Below are 20,159 nucleotides of genomic sequence, written 5' to 3' on the forward strand. Positions count from 1 at the left end.
CGGACAGAAATTAACAAGGGATGTGTAAGAAGTAAAAATGGAAGTGTGGATAGCACACCCCTAAAAATATATATATATATATATATATAAGCACATTTTACGAAAAGCAAGAAGGATAAATGCTTGCATTTTCCCTTGTGAGATGAACTCATTCCACAAAATCAGAATCTTTCATTCTCTTTATCATCTTGTAAATATTATATCTACAAAAGATTATTCAATTTGAACATCGTTTAATCATTCAGACGTGTCAAACCAATTAGCGGTTTAGATAACATGTAACATCCTCATTCTATTTGTTTTTACATATAAAAGACTAAACGATCTCCAAATTGAATAATTTTCTTGTATATATGATCTTTAGATAATGATAAACAGAATGAACAATTCCGATTATAATGTTTTGAACGGTAAAAATTCGTTAATCATAAGTGCCAATGGGGACAAGTAAGCTCCACCATGAGAGAAACACAAGCATTATCCCTAAATAAATACTTCTCTTTTATCAAAAATAGAGACCCGAACTTCAAACATCACTAAACATTACGAGAAGATGTAGCTCCTAACTAAGATGTAAGTTCATAGGATAGGACTAATAAATAGTTAAAATGAACAAAAGTGACATGATTTTCAAGATGCTTCTCTCTTACCTCTTTGGTGCAATCTCCACACGTTTTTTAGATGACACAAATTACGGACAATTATGGATATACTCTTTCTCTATCTTTTTTGTAATCAATCTATTAGCCAATAGAGTTGCCAATTGGTTTGCTTAGTGTGTTAATCTAATGATGGTAGGTTGTGACAGCCCCTCCCGGAAATTTTAAAAACGTACGCGTGAAAAGACGATTTTGCCCCTAGCGTGATTTTTCGTTGTGTAGTTATTCTTTTTGGCTTGGTGTGGCTGGTTTTGCACCACACACTCCTCCCCACACTCACCCTCACTGTTTTCTCCCTTTCCCTGCACCTGTCCCGAGCCTCATTCCTTTCCCATTTTCCTTCCATTGTACGGACACACACCCAAACCCATCAAACCTCCACATATCGAAGAAACCAAGCACATATTCAGGCTCGTGAGGCTCATAGGAGTCCAACCATACCTATTTCAGGTGAGAATACCTTCGTTTTCACGTCGAACTCATGATGCCCGATTTTGGTATTGTTCATGCACACGTGATTTCTCACGTTTTTGGGAATTTCAAGTTTGTAGGAAGCTTGGTGAGGTCTCTAGGAGGCTCGGGGTGGTTCGTTTGAAGGTTTTGGACGTCGGGATCACGAGTTTCGAGGTTGGCCAGAGTTGGGGTGATTTTCCAGGTGAGATTTCGTGGATTTTAGCACTTGAAAGTGGTATGATTGTGTTCCTCTCGTTGTAAGCTTCATTTTGGTACCAATTTTGTGAAATTTGGGTGAAAAACGAAGAAGTTACAAAGGTTTGAAAATTTCCCGGTTTTCCGGCGTCGGCGACGGTGCCAGAGTCTCGCCGGAGAAGACGACGGAATATTCCGTCAAATCTGACGGAATATTCCTAACGCCGTTGACGGAATCTGTTAGGGATAACGGAATATTCCTGACGGCGTCAACTGACGCCGTCAGCGTGCCAGGCACGTGCTTGTGCGTGGCCGGCGCGTGCGGCGGTGAAAAATTATTTTAAAAATTTTGGGGATGTTCCTGAGGTTGAGTAGATCACGTTGGTCTATTCATACACCTCATTTGAGCATTGTATGAGAAGTTATTTCTAAAGGTTGGTTATGTGTTTTAAAATTAACGTTTTTATAGTTGTTTCGCATATAGGTGAATCCTATCCCGAGGACGAGCGTGGTCCCTCGAGGCAGGGGGTTACGACCCTTCCACATACCAGTGAGTGGGCTTTTGGGTTTCCGTATATACCTATATACTTATATTTTCCCAGAAAATGATTTGAATTGTTTATTCGTCATATCCCATATATTATATTGCCGTTGGTTATGCATGGTTACTGCATTTATATATATGTGTGTGTATTGGTACTGCGGACGCACAGGTAAGTGCCAGGTAAGTGTACTTCATGTTTACATTCAATAGTGATTTGAGATGCTTAGAGAGCTCATAACCTGCACCCCCGGTGTTAGTGCTCCCGCCCAGAGTTGGGCACAATCCTTCACGTGATGTTCACCTCCCGCACCACACGCTCAGCTTGGATCCAAGTTAGGTGCACAGTCCTGTCGTATAGACCACATTAGGTGGTTCCAACTCATAGGTGACCCGCGATTATTCGCCCAGCCTTCACGTGATCGTAGCACTTGAGCGTATATATGTATTACACCCAGGCCTGTCGTACAGACCACTTTAGGTGGTTCCGACTCGTGTGCAGGTCAAGTTAGTGAGATTGAGATTTGAGCTCTAGATTCAGCCGTACAGGTCACGTTAGGTGACTCCGGCTGCCAGACTATATGATATTAATATGATTATACCTGAGCACTTGCATTTCATTTGAGGTTTTGGCATAGCATATTCTTGAGCATGATTGGCATATATATACATATATCTATTTTCTGGGAAGTATACAGGTTTTACGGCGAGGGGTTAGAACTTATTTGTTAAATGGTTTTCGAAAAGCTTTGTTTTTGCCCACTCACGCTTTTGTTTTGCGCCCCTCCAGGTTCTAGTTGAGTAGCAGGTTTGGTGGTTTCCCAGAGGGCTCTCCCGGCATTTCTGACAGACGATCACCAGCGTAGGGCCACCTTCAAGTGTACTCTTGTTATGTCATTTTCTCCCGGACTGCTTTAGGCTTTTTGCTCTGAACTTAGCGTCACACTTATGCTTGCACTTGTTATTACTTTATGTAAAACCAGTTTTTATTTATTTGTATTACTATTTCCATTATTATTTTATTAGCTTCCGCACTGTGCACAGGGCTACGTCACTTCCACGTGACGGCCAGCATGCCCTGATCTCGATCGGGGTGTGTCATAGGTAATATCGTTTGATAAAAATAAAAAATAAAAAAAAGTAATATCGTTTGTTAAAAAAAAAAAAAACTAAAAGGGTAAAGTATAAAAAATTATCTCAACTATTGGTGTCACGATACTTTCATACCTCATCTTTTAAAATTGACAATGTCATACCTCATTTTTATAATTTGGTCCAATGTTATATCTTCCGTTACTTGACCATTTACTTTTCAGTTAAATGCTGACATGGCTTGATCCGGATCCCATTTTCTATTAAAAATTAATAAATATTATTAAAAACTTAAAAAAAAAATCATTTAATAATTTTTAAATATTAAAATAATAATAATATTAACATCCATGCCTTCTCAACGTCAATGCATTCGGACAACAAAACATAAACAAAAAATCAGCTGCCGTCCATTCGTTCCTTCAGTGTTCGGCTGCCGTCCATTCGTTCCTTCAGTTTTCACATCAAACAAACCAAAACACATGTAGATAAATATATTATACACTCTTGAATTTAGATACTATTGTAGTTTCAACAAGACACTGAATCCAAAAAAATCCACTAGTAAAGTGTAAACAAAGCAAAATAAAATACGACAAAGTTCATTATTTTTGTAGTTTTGGCATGAACAGAACAGCTAGTCCAAAGGATATTTTAGACTCTAGTTCGGTGAAAACAATGACTGTGTGCTGTAAAAACACTCGTTTCTTGGTTTACAAGAAAAGATGATCGCTCTACTTATTAGTTGACAAGTAATGTGTAAAATGTCTCTACGTAAAGTTCAATACTACGGTTATCCCTTCCGCAAAGCTTCTACCCCTCCTCCTCCTCTTCCTTCTGACCTTCAATTACGACAGCTTCACCATTGGCAACACTGGTATATTTCTCGAGGGAGCAGCTTACACTAGTATATTAATTTTGTCCGTTGATGTTTTCCAATTCGTTCGATCAAACCGTAAAAAATTAAAAATAATGTGTGAAAAATAAAAGAAGTGTTTGGATAGCACCACTCTAACAATTTGCTGAGTGACACTACAATCCAATCAAAATTTGTCATGTGGCAAGTCTTAAATATTATCTTTTATCATTATTTAATATTTATAATTTTTTTCCTACTAATTAATATCCACCATAAGATTAATTTAATGTTTTTTTCCCTTCTTTCTCTCCTTTTTTTTCCTTCCCAAATTTTCCCTCCTGTACGTTAATGTTTTTCCATAGGAGTCTTCAGTTTCTTCTCTCTCTCACTTTTGTCATCATGTTAAAGATGGATAATCAAGTTGTCAAATGCAAATAGATTGCACCATGTGAAAGTGAAGAATAACAAATAGACTGTGAAAAAGATCAACTTGATAATTTGGAGTCAATCTGTAAGTTTGTATTTAGAGTTTGCAACAAAAAATTTCTAATCCTTACTGGAGAAACACAACTCACAACTCGGTGATATATAGAAGAGGACGAGCTCGGCATGACATGCTGGGCAATGAAATTTTGCTCATAGCGAAAAAAATGAATAAACAGCTTTTGTAAAAAAAAAAAAATGAAGTATGTGTTTGGATTTTTCATTTTTTTTTTCATTTCATGATAGTTGAAGAAGATGAATTAATTGTTTTTGCCCCATATTCTTATGAAGAAAGGAAACACAGAGGAGGAAGAAGACTGCATACGGCAGAGAAAATTGGAGAAGAAAAAATGAGAGGGAGGAGAAGAGGAAAAAAAATTGAAAAAAGGGACAAACAAATTGTGTAAAACATGATGTCTGTGTTAGAATATATATATATATATATATATATATATATATATATATATAACATATATTTTTCATTTCACGAAAGATGGAGAAGATGTTGTAATTTTGTTCCCATACTCTTATGAAGGAAGGAAAGGCACAGGGTTTGGGAGGAAGAGGGGTTGGAAAATTTGGTAAGGAAGGGGAGACAGAGGAGATCAAAGGAAAAATGAATCATTTTATGGTGTACATTAATTAGTGGAAAAATAATTATGAAAGTTTTTTTTTAACAAATAATTGTGTGAGTCTTAAATATAAAAGAATGATAAAAGATGATATTTAAGACTTGTCAAGTGACGAGTTTTTACTGGATCGTAGTGCCACTTAGCAAAGTTTAGTGGCAAACAAAGCTCCACGCAAGTTTTTCTCCTAACGTATATTGTATTTAATATTAATTATCTATATTACCTCAAAAAAAAAAAATATTAAGTATGCATAATGGCACTAGAAACATTTGAAAATGGTCAATGACATTTCACCAAAAGAAAACTTGCGCTACCGCTAAATTGGAGCAAGTCAAAGTATTTTGATTTGAATTGGTAAAGAAAGGGAGCTGCTGAAAAAAAAAATTAAACCATACAACTTGTGCTGTATTTTAAGATGATCCCAGTTTAATCTGTAAAAGCATTACAAACATGGTGGTTGTCCTTCTTCTTCTCAAACTTCTCTTGTTTCAGCTACTCCCTTGTGCATCTCCATTATCCTTCAACTTCCCCTCCTTCACAAACGACCACCAAAATTTATTTATCGAGCCACATGCTTTCGTCGACGGCAAGTCCCTCCGACTGACCGCAAGCACTGTCGGCACCCAACAGAACCAAAGCGTCGGCCGAGCCACCTACTCTCAACCCTTCCTCCTCCGCGAGAACGCCACCGGAAAACTCGCTGATTTCGCCACAAACTTCACATTTTCCATCAACTCCCAAGGCAAAACGCCCTACGCCGACGGACTCGCCTTCTTTTTGGCGCCAACGGGTCCTTACTCAACACCACAATAGGCCGAGGCGGCTCTCTAGGCCTCCCCGTCATAAACCCTCCAAATAAGGAGTCGACGAATCTGTACCCCTTTGTGGCAGTGGAGTTTGATATCTACACGAATAACGTCACTTCCATCAAAGATCCTGTCGGCGATCATGTTGGTATCGACATCAACTCTCTCATGTCTAAAGTGACAGAGCATTGGAATGGATCCATTACAACCGGAAGGGAAAATACTGCTCGGATTCGCTACGATTCTGGATCGAAAAATCTTAGTGTTGTTTACACTAGTTTTGAGAATGCTTCCCCAGTGTGGAGGAGTGTTAGTTACATTGTTGACCTGAATGAGTACTTGCAGGGTTATGTTGTTGTTGGGTTCTCTGCCGCTACAGGGCGTCTCACGTCTGTACCTGAAATCAACACATGGAGTTTTAATTCTACAGAACTGCACGATGAGCCGCCGCCAGTGGTTCCTGTGCCAGAGCCGAACCCCAATGTTGAGCCCGATCCGGGAAATGGTGTCAGCGTCGGACTTGTTGTTGCGTTGGTTCTTGGTGGGTGTGTGCTTTTGGTTGGTGGGTTGGTTTTGGTTTGGTGCATTTGTTGGAGGAAGGGCAAAACAGGGGGAAGTAGTGATGATGAGGATCCTATGGTGAACGACTCGATCGATGAGGAATTCGAGAAGGGGACGGGCCCGAAGAAGTTTTCGTACAAGACATTGGCTCAATCCACGGGTAATTTCGATGAGGGAGAAAAGCTTGGAGAAGGAGGATTTGGTGGGGTTTATAGGGGGTTCATAAAGGACTTGGACTCGTATGTTGCTGTTAAGAGGGTGTCAAGTCGGTCTAGACAGGGGATGAAGGAGTACGCGGCAGAAGTAAGGATCATCAGTCGACTTAGGCATCGGAATCTGGTGCAACTAATCGGTTGGTGCCATGAAAAAGGAGAGCTCCTGCTTGTTTACGAGTTCATGTCCAACGGAAGCTTAGATTTCCATTTGTTCAAACCGAAAACGGTGTTACATTGGGAGGCAAGATACAGAATTGCTCAAGGCTTAGCATCCGGGTTGTTCTATCTACACGAAGAATGGGAGCAATGTGTGCTGCACAGGGATATTAAATCGAGCAATATCATGCTGGATTCGAATTTCAACGCCAAACTTGGGGATTTCGGATTAGCTCGACTTGTGGATCATGGAAAACAATCGCAAACCACGGTTCTGGCTGGAACCATGGGATACATGGCTCCGGAATGCGTTACCACAGGAAAGGCAAGCAAGGAAACAGATGTCTACAGCTTCGGAGTTGTAGCTTTGGAGATAGCTTGCGGGAGAAAACCCATTGATCCAAAGTTTGGAAGGACTCAAATTAACATGGTGGAGTGGGTTTGGGAGCTTTATGGAGAAGGGAAAATCATTGAAGCAGCCGACCCTAAATTGTGTGGAGAGTTTGATGTGAAACAGATGGAGTGTTTGTTGATTGTTGGGCTGTGGTGTGCGCATCCGGATTACATGATGAGGCCTTCGATACAACAAACAATTCAAGTACTTAACTTCGAAGCTCCGTTGCCCATTCTCCCATCAAAGATGCCGGTGGCCAGCTACGTATCTCTTCCGGTATCATTTTCAATCTTGTCGAGTTACAATGCTGATTTGGAAAGACGTCAGACAGAGTCTTCGGGTCATGGTTACAACACCAACTCCTCACAATTCACCTCATCTTCTGCATCCAATTCTTCTCCATCAGCCTCACTTTTGTAGACTAGATAAATTTAAACTCACTCTGTTATACAAATATATAAATTTGCATGTCATACATATTTTATAGTGAACTTACCATCATGTCGTAATTATATGTTATACTCATAAATTTATAACAAGAGATTGGAAGAGGGTTTGAACTCAGAAAGCAGTAAGTGAAGGAGAGGTTCTTTCTACCAGGGCATTCAGAAATGTACATGCCAAAATGCACAGAGAAAGAGCGTCAAAAGAAAAACCCAATACTGAAATATGACCACAAAGTTCAAACGACGACATCCATGTCTTCTCAATGTCAATGCATTCGGACAACAAAACATAAACAAAAAATCAGCTGCCGTCCATTCGTTCCTTCAGTTTTCACATCAAACAAACCAAAACACACGTAGATAAATATATTATACACTCTTGAATTTAGATACTATTGTAGTTTCAACAAGACAGTGAATCCAAAAAAGTCTACTTGTCAAGTGTAAACAATGCAAAATAAAATACAACAAAGTTCATTATTTTTGTAGTTTTGGAATGAACAGAACAGCTAGTCCAAAGGATATTTTCGACTCGAGTTCGGTGAAAACAATGACTGTGTGCTGTAAAAACACTCGTTTCTTGGTTTACAAGAAAAGATGATCGCTCTACTTATTAGTTGACAAGTAATGTGCAAAATGTCTCTACGTAAAGTTCGATACCACGGTTATCCCTTCCGCAAAGCTTCTACCCCTCCTCCTCCTCTTCCTTCTGACCTTCAATTACGACAGCTTCACCATTGGCAACACTGGTATATTTCTCGAGGGAGCAGCTTACACTAGTATATTAATTTTGTCCGTTGATCTTTTCCAATTCGTTCGATCAGACTGTAAAAAAATTAAAAATAATGTGTGAAAAATAAAAGAGGTGTTTGGATAGCACCACTCTAACAATTTTGTTGAGTGGCACTACAATCCAATCAAAACTTGTCATGTGGCAAGTCTTAAATATTATCTTTTATCATTATTTAATATTTATAATTTTTTTCCTACTAATTAATATCCACCATAAGATTAATTTAATGTTTTTTTTTTCCTTCTTTCTCCCCTTTTTTTTCCTTCCCAACTTTTCCCTCCTGTACGTTAATGTTTTTCCATAGGAGTCTTCAGTTTCTTCTCTCTCTCACCTTTGTCATCATGTTAAAGATGGATAATCAAGTTATCAAATGCAAATAGATTGCACCTTGTGAAAGTGAAGAATAACAAATAGACTGTGAAAAAGATCAACTTGATAATTTGGAGTCAGTCTGTAAGTTTGTATTTAGAGTTGGCAACAAAATATTTCTAATCCTTACTGGAGAAACACAAATCACAACTCGGTGATACATAGAACAGGACGAGCTCGGCATGACATGTTGGGCAATGAAATTTTGCTCATAGCGGAAAAAATGAATAAACAGCTTTTGTAAAAAAAAAAATGAAGTATGTGTTTGGATTTTTCTTTTTTTTTTTTCATTTCATGATAGTTGGAGAAGATGAATTAATTGTTTTTGCCCCATATTCTTATGAAGATAGGAAACACAGAGGAGGAGGAAGACTGCATACGGCAGAGAAAATTGGAGAAGAAAAAATGAGAGGGAGGAGAAGAGGAAAAAAAATTGAAAAAAGGGACAAACAAATTGTGTAAAACATGAAGTCTGTGTTAGAATATATATATGACATATATTTTTCATTTCACGAAAGATGGAGAAGATGTTGTAATTTTGTTCCCATACTCTTATGAAGGAAGGAAAGGCACAGAGTTTGGGAGGAAGAGGGGTTGGAAAATTTGGGAAGAAAGGGGAGACGGAGGATATCAAAGGAAAAATGAATCATTTTATGGTGTACATTAATTAGTAGAAAAATAATTATGAAAGTTTTTTTTTAACAATGTGAGTCTTAAATATAAAAGAATAATAAAAGATGATATTTAAGACTTGACAAGTGACGAGTTTTGACTAGATCGTAGTGCTACTAAGCAAAGTTTAGTGGCAAACAAAGCCCCACGCAAGTTTTTCTTCTAACATATATTGTATTTAATATTAATTATGTATATTGTTTCAAAAAAAAATATTAAGTATGTATAATGGCACTAGAAACATTTGAAAATGGCCAATGACATTTCAGCAAAAGAAAATAATGGCACTAGAAACATTTGAATTGAAATGTCATTGGCCATTTTCAATTCAAATGTTTCTAGTGCCATTATTTTCTTTTGTTGAAATGTCATTGGCCATTTTCAATTCAGTATGCATAATGGCACTAGAAATATTTGAAAATGGCCAATGACATTTCAGCAAAAGAAAACTTGCACTACCGCTAAATTGGAGCAAGTCAAAGTATTTTGATTTGAATTGGTAAACAAAGGGGGCTGCTGAAAAAAAAAAATTAAACCATACAACTTGTGCTGTATTTTAAGATGATCCCAGTTTAATCTGTAAAAGCATTACAAACATGGTGGTTGTCCTTCTTCTTCTCAAACTTCTCTTGTTTCAGCTACTCCCTTGTGCAACTCCGTTGTCCTTCAACTACCCCTTCTTCTCAAACGGCCCCACTACTTTATTTATCGAGGACTATGCTTTCGTCGCCGACAAGTCCCTCCGACTGACCAAAAGCACTGCCGGCAACGGACTGGACCAAAGCGTAGGCCGAGCCACCTACTCTCAACCCTTCCTCCTCCGCGAGAACGCCACCGGAAAACTCGCTGATTTCACCACAAACTTCACATTTTCCATCGACTCCGAAGGCAAAACGCCCTACGCCGACGGACTCGCCTTCTTTTTGGCGCCAAACGGGTCCTTACTCAACCCCACAATAGGCCTAGGCGGCTCTCTAGGCCTCCCCGTCATAAACCCTCCAAATAACGAGTCGACGAATCTGTACCCCTTTGTGGCAGTGGAGTTTGATATCTACAGGAATGACGTCACTTCCATCAAAGATCCTGACGGCGATCATGTAGGTATTGACATCAACTCTGTCAAGTCTAAAGTGACAAAGCCTTGGAATGGATCCATTACAAACGGAGAGGAAAATACTGCTCGGATTCGCTACGATTCTGGATCAAAAAATCTTAGTGTTGTTTACACTAGTTTTGTAAATGGTGTCCAAGTAAGGGAGTATCTTGATTACATGGTTGACCTGAATGAGTACTTGCAGGGTTATGTTGTTGTTGGGTTCTCTGCCGCTACAGGGGCTGTCACGTCTATACCTATAATCAACACATGGAGTTTTAATTCTACAGAACTGCGCGATGAGCCGCCGCCAGTGGTTCCTGTGCCAGAGCCGAACCCCATTGTTGAGCCCGATCCGGGAAATGGGGTCAACGTCGGACTTGTTGTTGGGTTGGTTGTTGGTGGGTGTGTGCTTTTGGTTGGTGGGTTGGTTTTGGTTTGGTGCATTTGTTGGAGAAAGGGCAAAACAGGGGGAAGTAGTGATGATGAGGATCCTATGGTGAACGACTCGATCGATGAGGAATTCGAGAAGGGGACGGGCCCGAAGAAGTTTTCGTACAAGACATTGGCTCAATCCACGGGTAATTTCGATGAGGGAGAAAAGCTTGGAGAAGGAGGATTTGGTGGGGTTTATAGAGGGTTCATAAAGGACTTGGACTCGTATGTTGCTGTTAAGAGGGTGTCAAGTCGGTCTAGACAGGGGATGAAGGAGTACGCGGCAGAAGTAAGGATCATCAGTCGACTTAGGCATCGGAATCTGGTGCAACTAATCGGTTGGTGCCATGAAAAAGGAGAGCTCCTGCTTGTTTACGAGTTCATGTCCAACGGAAGCTTAGATTCCCATTTGTTCAAACCGAAAACGGTGTTACATTGGGAGGCAAGATACAGAATTGCTCAAGGCTTAGCATCCGGGTTGTTCTATCTACACGAAGAATGGGAGCAATGTGTGCTGCACAGGGATATTAAATCGAGCAATATCATGCTGGATTCGAATTTCAACGCCAAACTTGGGGATTTCGGATTAGCTCGACTTGTGGATCATGGAAAACAATCGCAAACCACGGTTCTGGCTGGAACCATGGGATACATGGCTCCGGAATGCGTTACCACAGGAAAGGCAAGCAAGGAAACAGATGTCTACAGCTTCGGAGTTGTAGCTTTGGAGATAGCATGCGGGAGAAAACCCATTGATCCAAAGTTTGGAAGGACTCAAATTAACATGGTGGAGTGGGTTTGGGAGCTTTATGGAGAAGGGAAAATCATTGAAGCAGCTGACCCTATATTGTGTGGAGAGTTTGATGCGAAACAGATGGAGTGTTTGTTGATTGTTGGGCTGTGCTGTGCTCATCCGGATTACATGATGAGGCCTTCGATACTACAAACCATTCAAGTACTTAACTTCGAAGTTCCGTTGCCCACTCTCCCATCAAAGATGCCGGTGGCCAGCTACGTATCTCTTCCGGTATCATTTTCAATCTCGTCGAGTTACAATACTGATTTGGAAAGACGTCAGACTGAGTCTTCGGGTCATGGTTACAACACCAACTCCTCACAATTCACCTCATCTTCTGCATCCAATTCTTCTCCATCAGCCTCACTTTTGTATACAAGATAAATTTAAACTCGCTCTGTTATTCAAATATATACATTTGTGTGTAATACGTATTTTATAGTGAGCATCTTTAAGTAAATATGTTAGACGACATATATAGTTGTTACTTTGATGATAATGAACTTACCATCATGTCGTAATTATATGTTATACTCATAAATTTATAACGAGAGATTGCAAGAGGGTTTGAACTCAGAAAGCAGTAAGTGAAAGAGTGGCTCTTTCGACCAGGGCATTCAGAAACGTACATGCCAAAATGCACAGAGAAAGAGCGTCAAAAGAAAAACCCAATACTCAAATATGACCACCAAGTTTAAACGACGACGTCATATCTTTTCAACGTCAATGCATTCGGACAACAAAACATAAACAAAAAATCAGCTGCCGTCCATTCGTTCCTTCAGTGTTCGGCTGCCGTCCATTCGTTCCTTCAGTTTTCACATCAAACAAACCAAAACACATGTAGATAAATATATTATACACTCTTGAATTTAGATACTATTGTAGTTTCAACAAGACAGTGAATCCAAAAAAGTCTACTTGTAAAGTGTAAACAATGCAAAATAAAATACAACAAAGTTCATTATTTTTGTAGTTTTGGAATGAAACAGAACCGTTGATCAGCTAGTCCAAGGATATTTTCGACTTGAGTTCGGCGAAAACAATGACTGTGCTGGAAAAACACTCGTTTCTTGGTTTACAAGAAAAGATGATCGCTCTACTTATTAGTTGACAAGTAATGTGCAAAATGTCTCTACATAAAGTACGATACTATGGTTATCCCTTCCGCAAAGCTTCTACCCCTCCTCCTCCTCTTCCTTCTGTTTTTCCCTTCCGCATCTCCCTTGACCTTCAATTACGACAGCTTCACCATTGGAACCACTGGTATATTTCTCGAGGGAGCAGCTTACATAGATGAGCAACTCATCAAACTCACCAGAAGCGCCAGACAAAATAAAAATGTCGCCCGAGCCACCTACCGTCAACCCTTCCTCCTCTGGGAAACCTTTACAGGAAAAATCGCTGATTTTAGCACACAGTTCACATTCATGATAGATTCAGGTCATGCCGACGGGATGGTATTTTTCATTGCTCCAAGTGGTTCCTTACTCAACATTCCAGCAGGTGGTGGTGGTCATCTTGGCCTGCCCGTCGAGGAACAACCAGGAGACACCACAAGGACGCTGTATCCTTTTGTGGCTGTTGAGTTTGATATCTACAGGAATGAGCAGCCAGTAATCAGGGATCCGGTCGGTGATCATGTGGGCATTGACATCAACTCTCTCAAGTCTAACATTACCACTCCCTGGAATGGTGATATTAATGAAGGAAGACAAAACGATGCTTGGATTAGTTATAACTCCAGCTCAAAAAATCTGAGTGTTGCATTCACGAGTTTTCAAAATGGTACAAATGGTACTGAAGTGAAGGTGCTCAAATATCTTTCTTACATAATTGATTTGAGACAATACTTGCCAGATTTGGTAATTGTTGGGTTCTCTGCTGCAACCGGTCAAGATATTGCTGTTCATAAGATCGTTTCATGGAATTTCACTTCAGCTGCTCTGTTTGACGACGATCCTACGCACAACAAACCAGAACCTATTGCACCATCCGGTGTTAAACCCGGGCCGGGAAAATCCAAAATGGGACTCCTGCTCGGGTTGGGTATTGCTGGGTCTCTAATCTTGTTTACTGGGTTGGGTTTGGTTTGGTTCATGTATCGGAAGAAAAGCAAAGCAGTTGACGGACGTGATGAGAATCCCTTTTGTAAAAAAACTGATTGATAAAGAACTGGAAAATGTAACCGGCCCGAGGAAGTTTTCTTACCACGAGTTGGCTCAAGCGACCAGTAATTTTGAGGAGGGAAAGAAGCTGGGAGAGGGAGGATTTGGAGGGGTTTACAGAGGCTTCATAAAAGACTTAAACTTACAAGTTGCTGTTAAGAGGATATCCAGCGGATCTAAACAAGGGATGAAGGAGTACGCATCAGAAGTGCGGATCATTAGCAGACTTAGGCATCGGAATTTGGTGCAACTCATTGGGTGGTGCAATGAAAATAGAGAACTACTACTTGTTAGACAAATAAGGAATATGGTTGGAGTCCTTGTGTAATTGTATATAATATTATTATTGGAAGAATAAGCCGTCCTACAGCCGTCCTACCTTGTCCTACCTACACACCAGCCGTCCTACAGCCGTCCTACCTTGTCCTACCTACACACTAGGACGGCTACCTTGTCCTCTACAGCCGTCCTACCTTGTCCTACCTACACACTAGGACGGCTACCTTGTCCTACCTACACATTTGTATCATGTATATATATCCTTGTAATCTTGTAGAGAAAGATAATGAAAAAATAAGCATTCTCTTCCATAAGCATTCTCTTCCATTTGCATTCTCTTCCATTTTTCCACATTCATGTATCAATAACAAATATAATTTTTAGCCTACATACCTTTTTCTACATGGTATACAGAGCAGGTTTATAACCCTAGGCCTAATTTTTTTTTCGGCAGCTTTCTCTGCCGTTCCCATGGCTGTTCGTGGCCCGTCCCGTCCCTCCTCTGCTCGTCCTCCTCTCCACTGCACCTACTGCAATTTTGATTATCATACCCGAGACACCTGCCATAAACTTCATGGCTATCCCGTTGGCCATCCCCTCCATGGCCAACCGTGGCGACCACCGCGCCGTGCCACTGCTTCCAGTTCTTCCCGCAGCCATGCACCTTCCAGTCCTCCCCAGCAGCCACGGTTTTCTGCTTCCCGGCCCCATAATTTCACCCAGGCCCATCACGTGCAAGGCACCCAGGCCCCCGCCTCCTCTTCTACTCCAGCGACCCACCAAGTGCACGGGACCCAGCCCACTTTGCATGACTTGCAGCTTGCCATGCCTGACCTCTCTGCCGAGCAGCACTCCCGTGTTCTAGCTGCTCTACGTGACACCACCACCCCTCCTCAGGCCAATGCCGTGCTCACTACTGATTTTGCCCAAGGTTTGTTACCTGTCACCTCTCGTCATGGTCAATGGATTCTTGACAGTGGTGCTACGGATCATATTACTTCTTCCGCTTCAGGTTTGGTTAATCGTTCTCCTTCAAATTTGCCGCCTGTTTCTTTGCCTAGTGGTGCTTCCGCTCCCATTACTTTTACCGGCACTCTTCTTTTAAATTCCTCAGTTACTTTGAAGGATGTTTTATGTGTCCCTAATTTCCGAGTGGACCTTTTATCGGTTGGTAAACTTACAGATGGATTATCGTGTTCCATAACCTTCTTTCCTTCTTGGTGTATTTTGCAGGACTTGGTTTCGAAGGCGATGATTGGTGTGGGTAAGCGACGTGGCGATCTGTATTACCTTGTGGCCCTTACCTCTTCTCTCCCCACCCGTCAACCTCTCTGCAACATCATTACCATCCCCTCCTCCCTCTGGCATAGGCGTCTTGGTCACCCCTCCTCCACTCGTTTGCAAGCTTTAGCATCTAGCTCTCTTAATTGCACTTTTGATTCTAGTCATATTTGTGATGTTTGTCCGTTGGCAAAACAAACTCGTCAACCTTTTCCTTTGAGTTCAATTTCATCAACTTTCCCTTTTGCTTTAATTCATTGTGATATTTGGGGCCCGAATCGTCAATCTTCTCTTTCTGGTGCTAATTATTTCTTAACCATTGTGGATGATTTTTCTCGCTTTACATGGGTCTTCCTCATGAAACATAAATCCGACACTCAACAATTAATTAAGGATTTTTTTGCTTATGTCACTACCCAATTCCGCACTACCATCCAATGCATTCGTACTGACAATGGTGGTGAATTTTTATCTCTTCGTAGTTTTTTCTCTGATCATGGGGTGTTTATACCCCCCAACAAAATGGCGTTGTTGAAAGAAAACATCGTCATCTTCTTGAAACCGCTCGCGCCCTTCGTTTTCAATCCCATCTTCCTATCAAGTTTTGGGGGGAATGTGTTCTTACCGCTACTTATCTCATCAATCGTCTCCCTACCCGTCTTCTCCATCATAAATCCCCATTTGAGGTTCTCTTTTCGAAAACCCCATCTTATGACCACTTCCGCGTCTTTGGTTGTCTGGCATATGCCACCTCTGTCACTCCCACCACCAAATTTTCCCCTCGGGCTCATCGTTGCATTTTTCTCGGTTATCCTCATGGACAAAAGACCTATACCCTTTACGATCTCGACAATCACCGCATTTTCACTAGTCGAGACGTCATCTTTCACGAAAGTACTTTCCCTTATGCCGTTTCTCACCCTCATATCCCATCCTCTTCGCCTACCTTACCCATCCCACCCCCTCTGGACTTTACATATAACCCACCCTTTCCTGCCCCGACGCCTCACCCTCCTCCACCTTCCTCCCTTTCCACGCCTCCCACAGATTCCCTTGCTGCCCCATTACCCGTTCCTCCCCATGCCCCTGCCCTCTCGGCATCCCCTCCTTCCCCCCCCCCCCCCCCGCTACTTCCTTACCTTTCACCCTTTTACCCACGGACATCCCTACCCCCCCCACTACCTACCAATCCTCCCCTTCCCCGCACCTCTTCCCGTGCCCATAAACCTCCATCCTATTTAAAAGACTACGTTTGCTCGCAGGTGATTCTGCCATCCCACCCATCTTCGACTTCGCAACCCGGTTCTACACAAGGTACGCGATATCCACTTTGTAATTTTCTCTCTTATCACCGTTACTCTCCCAGGCATTTTTCTTACATTAACTCTGTCAGTCGGACTGTGGAGCCTTCCTCCTTTGCCGAGGCTGCCACTGACCCCAATTGGCAACGTGCTATGACTGAGGAGCTTCAAGCTTTACATGCTAATGGTACTTGGACTTTAACTTCCTTGCCCCCTGGCAAAATTCCCATTGGTTGTAAGTGGGTGTACAAACTCAAGCACAATTCCGACGGCTCTATTGACCGCTACAAAGCTCGTTTGGTTGCTAAAGGCTTCACTCAGGCTGAAGGTATTGATTATCATGACACTTTTTCTCCTACTGCTAAGATGATTACGGTGCGTTGTCTTCTTGCTCTTGCTGCTAGTCAGTCTTGGTCTCTTCATCAGCTTGATGTTAATAATGCTTTCTTACATGGTGACTTACATGAAGAAATCTATATGTCTCCTCCTCCTGGTCTTCGGCGACAGGGGGAGAATCTTGTGTGTCGCCTTCACAAGTCACTTTATGGTCTTAAGCAGGCTTCTCGCCAATGGTTTGCCAAATTCACTAGTGCCATCATTTCTGCCGATTTTCAACAATCCAAAGCTGACTATTCATTGTTCACTAAAAAGTCTGGTATTTCTTTCACAGCTTTGCTCATTTATGTGGATGATATTGTGATTACAGGCAATGATGCTAGTGCCATTAATTCTCTGAAGTCTTTTCTCCGTGATCATTTTCGGATAAAAGACCTTGGTGATTTAAAATATTTTTTGGGTATTGAGGTTTCTCGTTCCAAACAAGGGATTTATATTTCTCAACGCAAGTATGCATTAGAGATTCTCAAGGACTATGGTTTTTTGGGAGCACGACCCATTGCTTTTCCTATGGATGACACAAAATTATCTGATAAAGGAGAACTTCTCAAGGATCCTGAAAAGTATCGACGATTAGTAGGTCGGTTAATATATCTCACTATCACTCGGCCGGATATCACCTATTCTGTGCATGTTCTAAGCCGTTTTATGCACGAGCCAAGGATATCTCATATGGATGATGCGCTTCGTATTGTTCGTTATTTGAAGGCTACTCCAGGTCAAGGTTTATTATTTCGTTCTGACAACCAGACCAAGTTAACTGCGTTTTGTGATTCTGATTGGGCAGGTTGCCCTATCACTCGCCGTTCGACTACTGGGTATTGTGTATTCTTGGGCAGTTCTTTGATTTCTGGGCGGACGAAACGACAGAAAACCGTTTCACTCTCTTCAGCAGAGGCGGAATATAGGGCCATGGCAGGTGCTTGTTGCGAGATAGTTTGGCTTCGTTTTTTGTTGAAGGATTTGAACATTCCTTTGGATGGTCCTTCCATTTTATTTTGTGATAATCAAGCAGCGTTACATATAGCTGCCAATCCTGTTTTTCATGAACGAACTCGTCACATTGAGATGGATTGTCACTTTATACGAGATAAGATTGTAGATGGCACAATAGAGACCAAGCATGTGGGTACGGCACAACAGTTGGCAGACTTGTTTACCAAACCTCTTGGGAAAGAAAAGTTTTCGGGTATGTTACGCAAGTTGGGAGTTCTTGACATCCACTCTCCAACTTGAGAGGGAGTGTTAGACAAATAAGGAATATGGTTGGAGTCCTTGTGTAGTATATAATATTATTATTGGAAGAATAAGCCGTCCTACAGCCGTCAAGCCGTCCTACAGCCGTCCTACCTTGTCCTACCTACACACTAGCCGTCCTACAGCCGTCAAGCCGTCCTACAGCCGTCCTACCTTGTCCTACCTACACACTAGGACGGCTACCTTGTCCTCTACAGCCGTCCTACCTTGTCCTACCTACACATTTGTATCATGTATATATATCCTTGTAATCTTGTAGAGAAAGATAATGAAAAAATAAGCATTCTCTTCCATAAGCATTCTCTTCCATTTGCATTCTCTTCCATTTTTCCACATTCACGTATCAATAACAAATATAATTTTTAGCAGACTTAGGCATCGGAATTTGGTGCAACTCATTGGGTGGTGCCATGAAAATAGAGAACTACTACTCGTTTATGAGTTCCTGCCAAACAGAAGTTTAGACTCCCATCTTTTTAAAGAAAATAGCTTGTTAAGTTGGCAGGTGAGATACAACATTGCCAAAGGGTTGGCCTCTGCGTTATTGTATCTACATGAAGAATGGGAACAATGTGTGCTTCACAGGGATATCAAGTCGAGCAATGTTATGCTGGATACAAACTTCAACGTGAAACTTGGGGATTTTGGGTTAGCTCGACTTGTAGACCATGGAGAACAGTCACTAACAACAATTGTGGCAGGAACCCGAGGCTACATGGCTCTAGAATATGTTACCACAGGAAGGTCCACCAAGGAATCAGATGTCTACAGCTTTGGAGTTGTTTCTTTGGAAATAGCTTGTGGGAGAAAACCCATCGATTTCAAATTAGAAAGTAGCCAAATCGAACTGGTGAAGTGGGTTTGGGGGCTCTACGAAGAAGGGAATGTTATTCAAGCAGCCGATCCAAAACTCTATGGTCATTTTGACGAGAAACAAATGGAGTGCTTGATGATTGTTGGGCTATGGTGTGCTCACCCGCAATATATATTCAGACCTTCAATTCAACAAGCGATTCAAGTGCTTAACTTCGAAGTTCCATTGCCCATTCTCCCATCAAAGATGCCGGTGGTGTCCTCTATTGCATTAGTCAGTGATAGTGACACTATCACTTCTGAAAGAGGTCAAACTGAGTCTTCAGGAACGCCCCATAGCCTCACAATCACCCCATCTTCTACAGAAAAATTTGTGACACCATCAACAACATTTCAAAGTGCACAATAACCCTAGGATAAACATATATTTCAATGTAAAACCGCATTCATTATCCAATACACCAAAGTAATGCAGACGTTGCACTTCAAATCAATTCCCATTTCCAATTTCTGTAAAGACAGCAAGGTCGAATCTAACATTATTAGTAGCAACTGTGTTTTCAATTGTAAGTTGTCAACATGCACAATAAAAGAGTAGCAAAATTTGTACCTGGTGATGAATGAAGAACTGAACTGTATCTTTTGCATTCAAAGAGGTTGGTCGGCTCATGAACGTTCAATTGTTGATCTTTCATCTTTTTAATTAAAGCTTAGTCCATACCGAAATTAATCAAACAAAATTGATCAAGATTCAAGACCCACATTGAAAAAAAATGATCAAACAACCAAATTAAAAACAAAATTGAAAAAAAAAGGGCAGAGATAATGAGTTTTGCCTAAAATACCAAAAATCGTGGTTAGGCACCAGTTTTAGAATCTAGAAGTTCCCCGAATAGAGAGTGATGATGACACGTCCCAACCTCGATATCCCCAAATATCAAGGTAGGCATGTGTTGGCCAACACCCAAGGGTGACGAAGCCACTTTAAACACTCATATAACTAAAAATACATAA

At 41.2% G+C, this 20,159-nt stretch overlaps 3 protein-coding genes across 3 annotated transcripts; all 3 read left to right on the forward strand.

Annotated features, from left to right (window-relative positions):
- Positions 1 to 5,222: 5,222 nt before the first annotated feature.
- On the forward strand, positions 5,223 to 7,512 carry LOC125477985 (L-type lectin-domain containing receptor kinase IX.1-like). The gene is given in 2 exon segments (XM_048585563.1): positions 5,223 to 5,698; positions 5,701 to 7,512. Coding segments are annotated over 2 exon segments (2,100 nt in total). The 5' UTR covers positions 5,223 to 5,364; the 3' UTR covers positions 7,467 to 7,512.
- A 2,239-nt stretch (positions 7,513 to 9,751) lies between these two features.
- On the forward strand, positions 9,752 to 12,124 carry LOC103931515 (L-type lectin-domain containing receptor kinase IX.1). The gene has a single exon (XM_048585461.1). The coding sequence runs from the start codon at positions 9,923 to 9,925 to the stop codon at positions 12,032 to 12,034; it is 2,112 nt and encodes a 703-aa protein (XP_048441418.1). The 5' UTR covers positions 9,752 to 9,922; the 3' UTR covers positions 12,035 to 12,124.
- Positions 12,125 to 12,804: 680 nt separating this feature from the next.
- Positions 12,805 to 19,554, forward strand: LOC103931535 (L-type lectin-domain containing receptor kinase IX.1-like). The gene is made up of 3 exons (XM_048585926.1): positions 12,805 to 13,730; positions 13,762 to 14,049; positions 18,708 to 19,554. The coding sequence occupies exons 1-3, from the start codon at positions 12,805 to 12,807 to the stop codon at positions 19,552 to 19,554; spliced, it is 2,061 nt and encodes a 686-aa protein (XP_048441883.1).
- Positions 19,555 to 20,159: the final 605 nt, after the last annotated feature.

This window comes from the organism of the source record quoted next, unplaced genomic scaffold (genome assembly GCF_019419815.1).
Source record: "Pyrus x bretschneideri cultivar Hongxiangsu unplaced genomic scaffold, Pyrus_bretschneideri_v1 Contig23, whole genome shotgun sequence".
Classification (NCBI taxonomy): domain Eukaryota; kingdom Viridiplantae; phylum Streptophyta; class Magnoliopsida; order Rosales; family Rosaceae; genus Pyrus; species Pyrus x bretschneideri.